The 9,264-nt window shown below is 50.1% G+C and overlaps 1 protein-coding gene across 1 annotated transcript in view; it reads left to right on the top strand.

Annotated features, from left to right (window-relative positions):
* The window catches only part of LOC144175550 (2-Hydroxyacid oxidase 1-like), a 68,330-nt gene extending 61,146 nt beyond the window's left edge, over positions 1–7,184 (top strand). Inside the window, exon 3 of the mRNA XM_077704621.1 lies at positions 7,024–7,184. Within this exon, the coding sequence (XP_077560747.1) occupies positions 7,024–7,184 (161 nt within the window). The remainder of the gene's footprint in view (positions 1–7,023) is intronic.
* Positions 7,185–9,264: the final 2,080 nt, after the last annotated feature.

Here is a 9,264-nt window from a genome sequence, read left to right on the forward strand (position 1 = left end):
CACAGACACAATTGAAGCACTTTTAACTTCGTTAAAATATCCAGATCTAGGAGTGTGGTTGAATAACAGCGCAGCCGTCCCAGAAGGCGAAATCCAACGCGCGAATGAAACACTTGCTGCTTCACATGGAGGAAACAAATGGGTATTCACTGCCGGCCGGCCGCCGGGCCAAGAGCGGGGAGTGTGTGCGCCGGCAGAACAGCCCCGCAATCCTTCGCCTTTCCCTCTCGCACTCCTCCTTTTCTCCCTTTCGTGGGTGATGCATCGCCGAAACCGGAATACGCGCCTGCGGAGCAGTGGAAACACTATACCATCTTCTTTGGAACTGTCCCCATGACCACTATCCCCCCTTACCAGGCGGTGGGCACTGGGCTGAGGAGCTGGGCAGCTCCGACCTCTCTACCCAACGGGTGATCACGGCGAGAGTTGCTGCTGTCAACGGTACAGCCGGTCACCACGCCCCCCTAAGGGGCCTTTAAAGGCTCAATAAAATGTTTGTCCCCCGCCCTCCCCTCCTTGTGACGACGTCTAATGGCCATTGGATAACGATTCACACAACACTGTGTGATACGTGGAGCGCTGCCTATTTTGTGCTGATTACGGGTCGTCGTCCACGCTGGGAGAGTGCTTTGCGTTGCTACGTGTGAGTATTGCGTTCCTGACTGCTGCGCAACTGGTGCAATATTAAAAAGAAATCGTTCCGTGTTACCGTGCTGTGCTTGTTTTTTTGCACGTTCTGTATCATGACATTTTTTTTTCAGCGTTTTGATCTTGTAAGCAGCAGCTTGTTTTAACGGCAGCCTGTGGCGTCAGTATTGCAAGTGACCGGCGCTAATGTGAATCGTATGCGTTTTTAATGGAATGAACGCATTTTGAGACCACTGTCGCGTGCGCTGTTTTGAAGCGAAGGTTGCTAGCGAGGAGGAGGAGGAGGAAAAAACTTTATTTGTGCCATCCGTTGAGTGCAGTCACTCCGGACCAGTGAAGGGTGTCCTCAGTCCAGTACCCCATGGCTGTAGCCGGCCTTTCGAGCCCTAATCACCAGCCGAAGCTGGGAGCAGGGGTCGCAGCTGGTCAGCGCCGCCGCCCACTGTGAAGGGGTAGGGTTGGGATTGGGAGGGAGGTCTGGGATGTTCGGGCATCACCTCACAATGTGGTATAGTCTTCCTGATGTGGGGCAGAAGAAGCACTGAGGGGAGAACTGGGGGGGGGGGTATATTTTGTGCCAGAGCGTGTTGTAGGGAAAGGTGTTAGGTTGGAGCTGGCGAAGTATAACTCCTTCCTCTTTGGTGAGTTCTGATGTGGGGGAGGAAACTGTCGGCGGGATAGTCGGCAGTGAGAGAGGATGGCGTTGTATGTTAGCAGGGGTTGGGGCGTATAGTTTGTTGTCCGCAATGTCCGCAATGTCCCGGTCTACTGCTTCTCGAGCAGCGTTATGCGCCGCTACATTGCCGACTACGCCTGAATGGCTTGGTGCCCAGATGTTGCTAGCGAAAACAAAAAAAAATTGCGAACACCTTTGCTTAGCATGTTAGTTTCATTTTTGCGTAGCCTGCATTGATGGGTATCTATCGTATTCGTAAGCGGCGCCGTATAACTTTCCGCACTGACTCGCGACTCAGTTCGTAGGTTTGGAACTTAAAAGCTACGTACACACAGCGTTCATTAAAAGTGACCTAGACCTACGCTTGGTTTGTCCCAGGCAAGGCGGAAGGTTCAGTGCAAATTCTCGAAAAACGTTTAACTTTCGGCGACTTATAATGTTCACCCTGGGTACGTTGACCGAACAGCTGTTCTCTTGTGTTCCCGTCTTTTCACCTCCGCGAATGATTGTAAAGCCTTTTGAGTCGGCTTTTCGTGTCTGTGGCCATTTCTGTGCTGTTATTAACAGTCCCGTCTGAGATAAGCCTGAAGTACTGCGGTGAAGTGTCGGCCGCAGACCTGTTTCTACGTTCCTTCACATTTTTAGCTTTGCTATTCAGAGCAGGCGTCGGGTTCGTGCGGCGGAAAGCGATGCAATCTAACGCCTGATCTGCATTCCGTAGGTTTCCATTGCCCCACTATGCATAAGTTCTCTGTACTATAAACGAAACTTGTTTGACCGACTAGGGCCCTATACAAACCCATGCATTTTTGTCCTTTGTTTCCCCTCTATAGAATTTGGACCATGGCGCCCCTTAGTATAGGTGTTGCCACTTACAGGACGATCTCTTGCCCAATAGCTTCAGTCCTTCGGTCATGCGAGTTTGAGTCCTTTGACGCAACGGCGACGGTCAGCTGATGGACCTAACGGTGTTTACAAGGGCCTGTTCGATGTACGGGCGTTCTGGCAGCTCGCGGGCTGCCAGAAGCTTGCTGTCGGACAGAAAGTTGCGTCATGATTACGTTGTTCAAGCTCCTCGGGATACACCGGAAGCCGGGGCCAAGAAATCACAGCTGCGACGAGAGCCGCTTAGCTATTTTTTTTGGTCGTCTGCTACAGTTTCAGCGGCAAAATGTCGCGTGACGCAAGAAGTGCGCTCGCTGCTCTCCCCGACGCGTTCTTTCGTGCCGCCGTCATCTTGAAGATGAAGAGTACGATTGCGAAGCCGATGTTTTCAATGTGTGCGTCGTCCTCGATATAGTCCAGCGGGAAGAACGGCACCGCATACACATCTACGTGGAGAAAGTTGTGCCGACCTACCTGGAGTTCGAGTTTCAGGCAACTGTTTCGCCGGTCGCGGCGTACAGTGGTAGCCCTGGTGACCAAATTTCAACACTCCGAATTTTACCCCGAAGGGCTGCGAGGACGCCCCGAATGCCTGCCCAGAAGACAGTTCTGATTGCCTTGTCTTACATCGGTACACAATGTACCATGTACATGATCACGGATTCGACGTGAGCGAGTCATCTGTTCTAGCGGCAGTCTACCGAGTCATCGGGTTTGTTAATTTCTATCAGAGGAAAGGAAATCTTCTGGTCCGACTGAGCAGAATGGGAGCTCAACAGGCGGGCGTTCCACACTCTCGTTGGCCGAGGAAGCGGAGGACTTCCGGACATCATCGGCGCGATTTATGGGTGCCGCCTTTCTAGATTCTTGGAGTCCGAAGGGAGTTACTACATCGAGTAAATGGAGCCTTCAATAGCTCCCCGGCACCACCTTAGTATAACCGGTTATACCCAATTGCAACAGTACAAAAAAAGGGCCAACCGGCAAAGATAATTTTGTCCACCCGAAGGTGGAGAGACATTAACGGGAAAAGCTTTCTTGCGACCCACCGCCAGGGGGACGAGCACGGGGGGACCCCCCTTGTTTCCCCTAGGAAAAAGCCACATAGGGTGGGTTGCTGGGAACGGGAACTTGGACATCGGGATGGGTTATGGGAAGAAGGGTGGGAATGGGGGGAGCAATTTTGCTCCAATCCTTTTGTCTGACTCTCTTCCAAGACTGATTGCTCAGCGAGGTAATCACAACAAGTTTCACTCCATCCTACTACAGGGGATCTACAATGCGGACATGGTGTTCATTGACGTGTTCTCCGGCTTTCCTGGCCGCGCCCACGACGCCAGAGTGCTGCGAGAGAGCTTTTTTCTTTCCGGAGAAAACAACGAAAACGTTCATTCATGACACGCAGACAACTAATGAACTCGCTCAGAAGCCCCTACATGAAGTAATAAACACAGGCATGCCTTCATCTTGAATTCGACGCCGTCCTCGCCCACGAGCTCAAATAGGCCCTGCATATCTGCCAGAAGACGAACCGCGAATGACCGTTTCGGCGCGAATCATTTGTAATCTCAATTTTCGTTCAAAATAACGGGTGTTGCAATAAGAAAAATAAACTGAAATGTGCGGAAAGTTATTCTTCAGATCAAATAAATACACTCCAAACCATCAAATCAGAAGGAACGAAAAAAAATTCCCCCGCATTTCCCCGAGAGGGAGAATGTGAAAGTCCGAATGCACGGTTGTCGGCCCGCTTGCAGCGCTTGCGCTCGGCCCCCGCAGCCCACCGCCTCGCCGCCTTCTCTTCCATCTCTTCCATCGGGTTTGTAGTATCACGTGTACACCACGCAGTTATCAAGCCGCTATAACGCCGCTGAGTCGCCAACGCACGCCGCTGACGACGTAGTTTGAATGCGTTAAAGATATAAGGCGCGTTACTAACACTAATATCAGCGTCGCGTCCGTGGCTTAGTAGGTAGAGCGTCGGGCTGCGGCCGCAAAGTCCTCGGATCGAATCCTGGCGCCGGATGCTGTTTTTCTTACATAGAGAGGAGGACTGCGGACGCCGCCGCCGCCGCCGGCGGTGGAAGGTTTGCGGTCGCTTATAAAGTGCGTTCGCACTTAAAATATTCGCAATTTTATTTTGAAACTGGCCGTGCCTTTCCCATTTTTTCGTCTGCTACTACCAGCGTCGCCTGCTATCGGCCAGATCGGTGCCCGCTCGCCGCAAGACCACGAACGCCCGGGTGTCTCTGGCAGCTTGCCAGAACATGCGGACCCTGAAAAATCGAAGACGTTCTGGCGCCGCTGGAAGTAATGTGTTGAGGTGCCCACAAAAAAACGAATGACCGGCTCTCGCATGGAGGCAAAAGCTTTGGAGAGGCCCTGACGTCACTTATAGAGCAGCCGGAACCGCCATATTGGTCAGCCGCCCTTTTTTGCTTGTATTTTGCGCGGAAACGCTACCTCCTCCGCCGTCGCTCGCTCCACTGTCGTCTGCTGCGTCATTGCTCACGGCCTTTGGCGCCGTTGCTAAGACGCGATTGCCGTCGGCGTACGGTGGCCGTGAAAAAATTACGCCACTTCTTCACACTCCTACCAATGAGCCGGTGGCTAGCGGTGCCTCTCCTGAGCTTTTTAAATTCGAATGCATTTCGTAGTCGGGGGTTGTCGTGCGTTGGCCGGCGTGCGCCTAGCAACAGCTGTGGCGCGCCTAGCAACCGGAGCACGTGCTAGCTCGGGCGGGAGTAGCGGAGGGCAAGGGGAGAGGAGGAGCGCGCTCGGGCGTGTGAGGGCGCTCGCATCGCGGAGCTCAGCGGAGAGAGCTCGCGCGCGAGGCGGGCGTAATGCGCGGGTCTCTATCTCCTCTCCGCGACCCTCTCTCGGCTCGCTGCGCTCGGAAAAATATTTATAAATGCAGTGGAGCGCGCGCCTCTCTCCGTGACTGCTTGCCGCAGCGCACTCATCGGTGCACCCAATCCATTTGCATTTCCGCACGATTCCCTTCGGGGAGGTGGGGGGAGTTTTTTTTCCTCCGTGCCGCAGGCCATGGAGCAATGAAAAGCTTCCGCCATGCCGCAGGCAGCCCCGGCCAGCCAGAAGTGGAAAATGGAACCTCATCCACATGACGCAGCCTGTCACGATTATGGGCCCGAGACACCTTTTCTTTGCGAAGTCGCTGTTCTCTTGAGGAAGCCTTAGTTTTCTGCTCCTTGCCCACTTAGAGCGAGCGCGTGCAATGCTGGAGAAATAGCAAGGTAAGCTGCACGTGTTGGACCAGCGTTCAATAGTACAATCGAGCTGCGTAGTTCCACGTGGGCTTTACCCCAGCTGTTGCTGGCGGCGGATCAAATCTGATCATGCCTTTGCAATGACAAGGCTTTCTCTGCGATTCCTCGCGGTAATATAAATCATACGGGAAATTGAAATTGGACATTCATCGGTGGACCTCGTATCTTGTCCCCGACATACTAGCGATCTTTAAGCTCGGGCCTGTAATGTTCGCAGCGCTACAATTCTTGCATGTACGCCGTGGCCTAATGCCCAACTCTTTACCCACCAGTGACGACATTTCGTCATTGCCGTTTTTTCCGCGTGATTTTGCGACTCGTACAGGCGGTGACGGGTGACAGCAGCTGGCGCGCCGCTCTTGACTTGTCTCCATGGCAACGTAGGCAGTGCTGTTCCCTTAAATAGTGCATGAAGGTAGCTACTAAAATTACCATTCTATATTGTCTGTAGCAGGAGTTAACACTGTTTGAAGTTTGGGCCTGGAAGGCAAAAGTGGTTTTTCAAGCTCCCACGTTCCAGGCCCAAACTTCAAACAATTGTAACTCCTGCTACAGACGATATAGAATGGTGATGTTAGACTTTTTATCTCGCGTTCTGCGTTTTGTCAACAGGAGCAACCCGCCCAATGCCACATACAGCTCCGCGTTGCTCCTCCTGTTGACAAAATGCGCAACGAGAAAAAAAGACTAAAATTATCATTCTATTTGGTCTGGAGCAGGCGTTACGCTGTTTGAAATTTGGGCCTGGAACGTGGCAGCTTGAAAAACCAGTTTTTCCTTCAAGGCCCAAGCTTCACATGGTTGTAACTCCTGCTACGGACGAATTAGAATGCTAATTTTAGTCTTATTGCACTCCTTGATTTGTGCATAGTTCACTGGTACCTTGTTCCGCTGGATTCCTCCAGCACTTTCTTTTACAAAAGGTGTCAGAAAATCAAATATAAATATCAAATTAAAGTTGAATATATTCGTTTTGCACCTACAATTTACATTTACAATCAGAATGAAGAACTACATATGTCCCCCAATTTTTATCATACCAACTGCAAAAATAAAGTTTTTGATTAGAAACCCATGCGCCCCCTTAAAGGGATACCGGATGCGCACATAGAGGCTGCTCCATGTCTGTCGTGTAACAAAATACTGTTGCCTAGATGGGCATCTTCCTGTAATAGGCTGAAGGGCCTCCTGACGCACCGTTTATGCAGTAATTGATCAGAGCACATCTGAGTTCTTATGTGTTTTTCTCTTCGCCCACAGCAGGAGCGATATTTCTCACGCCTGCTTTGTCAGCAAAGACCCTGTCTCCTGCATGTCCACGTGCAGATTCAGCCTCTTTAAACGTGGCACGTGCAGTGCCTGCGCTTCCGAGGCTGCCTTCGAAAGGCCTTTGAGGTAGCAGAAGTATTGCTGGGGGAGGTATAATAACACCTGGGGAAGTGAGCGCTGTACGTGGTAGGGTGCCGAGTGGACGTGGTGGGGTGCAGCGCGATGGTAGATGGTGCTTCTGCTGCTTCCGCCCAGCAGGGGAGCGGCTGGCAGAGGAGCCCCGAGGCCAGCGGCTGCCGTCGCTCAAGAGCTCCGTGTTCATCTTGGGAACAGCGCTCGTGGTGCTGCTGGCCGGGCGCAACACGCTCACCCGGCAAGTATTTCTCCCTGGCTACTTCAACTGTGGTTGCATCGCGTGAATCGCTAGGGCGGCCACCTGCTTGGTTTTTAACTGGCTCCATCGGTTTTTTAGACGTCGAAACATTTGCCCACATTTGGCAGCATTGCTGCAACGTAACAAATGTACATATTGGCAACATTGCTTGTAGATTGTATTTCATGAATGTTGCTGAATGCGTAGAAACATTTGCCCGCTTTCGGCAACGTTACTGCAACCTAACGAATGGGCATACGAGCTACGTTGTTTGTAAATGTTGCGTAAACGTTGCTGAATGTGTAGAAACGTTGGTCACATTCAGCAACATTGTCACCACGTTTCGTAACATTGCCTAACATTACACGACAGCGGCAACATTGCAGCAGCATTGCGGCAATAATTTGTGGTACTAGGGGATCTATACGTTTCCTCAAATCTCAAAATTTCATTTTTGAAATTTTAGTAAAGCGTAGGAAAAACGTGAAAATGCAAACGTTCTTATAGAACATTGTGGTTAACTCCGCCAATTTTTTTATCAGGACTTTTAGATTCTCTGCATTCAAGTAAAGGGCAGCACAACCTCTGTATATTTGCTTCAACATTTGTTCCAGGAGCACGTTCGTGAAAGCTCGCATTTTTCTGGCAAACCTCATTCTTTGCCAAAATAATTTTAATCACTGTGGTTGTTTACCAATGCAACAAAAAGTGCGTCTCGGCTATTGGCCTCGAGCGTTCTGATCGCCGCGCCTCCTGCCGCCGCATCTCTGCGGCACTTGCGGGAGGAGCACTGCGTGGCTGATAGAGGCTCATGCAATGTTATGGTTCTCTTTCGCTCCTTTTTGCCTTTCCGTGCCCTAAACAACTTGCTACGGTGATGTCTGTAAGCAAATAGTACGTTTAGGACTCTTCAAAAACAGCTGCGTTTGGTAGAGTGCACGAACGCCAACAAAAGCTATTATTGGACGCGGTTCTGCGCGCTTCTAGGCTGCCCTTATGGGCTTTGGCCACATCAGCAGCATATTACCACTGTCACCTCCGTATACGTCAGGCACAAGCGAATTCTGTTGTCGCCTCGTTTAGACCTGATACTGGCACAGTGAGAGGTTGGTTTGAAAGAAAGAAGCCTTGTTTCGTATATACACGTTGTAGAAAAATATGTTTCCGGGATCTGATTATCCAATACCTGACAATTTTATTCACTGTGGTTGTTTACCAATGCAACAAAAGTGAAAATGCTAAGTATATACCAAGGCTGTGGTTCGTTAAAGGGACAGACAACTGATTTTTGTCGAGTATATATTCTCTATCCCAAATGTAAGGGCATCACTTAAAGCACCTTGACTAGAAACGGTTTTGCTGATAATGCCCTAGAACTTTTTAAATCGAAATTTTCAGATCTACAAGCCGTATGTGTCCCTGCCAAAAATAATGCTGGCAACTATGACATAGAGTAGCTGGGCAACATACTTTTGTCTGTGTGCGAAATGAAAAACGATATTTAAAAACTTGTCCCCAGCTAAAAAAGTTTGAATCGCTGGCTTTCCTGTTCCTTTATGTGTTTTGTTTAATGCCATGGTCTATTTTGCACGAATGCACCATCTATTGGGATAGACGATAGGTAGAATCTGGCTTCACGTTGTGGAGGCGGGAAGTTGGATTCTCCCCGGGTGCGACGTTTTTATTTTTTTTAAAGCTGCCCTTGGCGTATTTAGAAACTGAAACCAAATATTTTGGCAGAACAAAGGGCCCTGACTCAGGCAGAATTGTCAAAGCTAATTCGCTGGGTCTGTTCACTGAACGCTGCCGTAGATTCTGGGCATGGAGGCTCAGTTAGCCACACTGAGAGCTACCCAGCGAGGACGGGCAACCTGTCTTTAAGAATTTCAAAATAGTGTTCAGAAACACAAATACAATTTAACCTTGTACAAATAATTGTGTTGAAAGGTTTTCAATACGTAAATAAACGTTTAAGCAGTTACAGTAGCTGGTAGGTTGGCAGGTCACGTGACAGGGACACATATTGTAGTGTCAAGATTCAACACTACGAACCACCACCCTTCCGATTTCAGGAAGTTTGGTGCCAAATTAAAATTATTTCCGCCGTTTTGTTTAAAAATTGCTTG

The sequence above is a fragment of the Haemaphysalis longicornis genome, unplaced genomic scaffold (assembly GCF_048455015.1).
Source record: "Haemaphysalis longicornis isolate Haplotype H1 unplaced genomic scaffold, Haemaphysalis longicornis Haplotype H1 scaffold_3, whole genome shotgun sequence".
Taxonomy (NCBI): Eukaryota; Metazoa; Arthropoda; class Arachnida; order Ixodida; family Ixodidae; genus Haemaphysalis; species Haemaphysalis longicornis.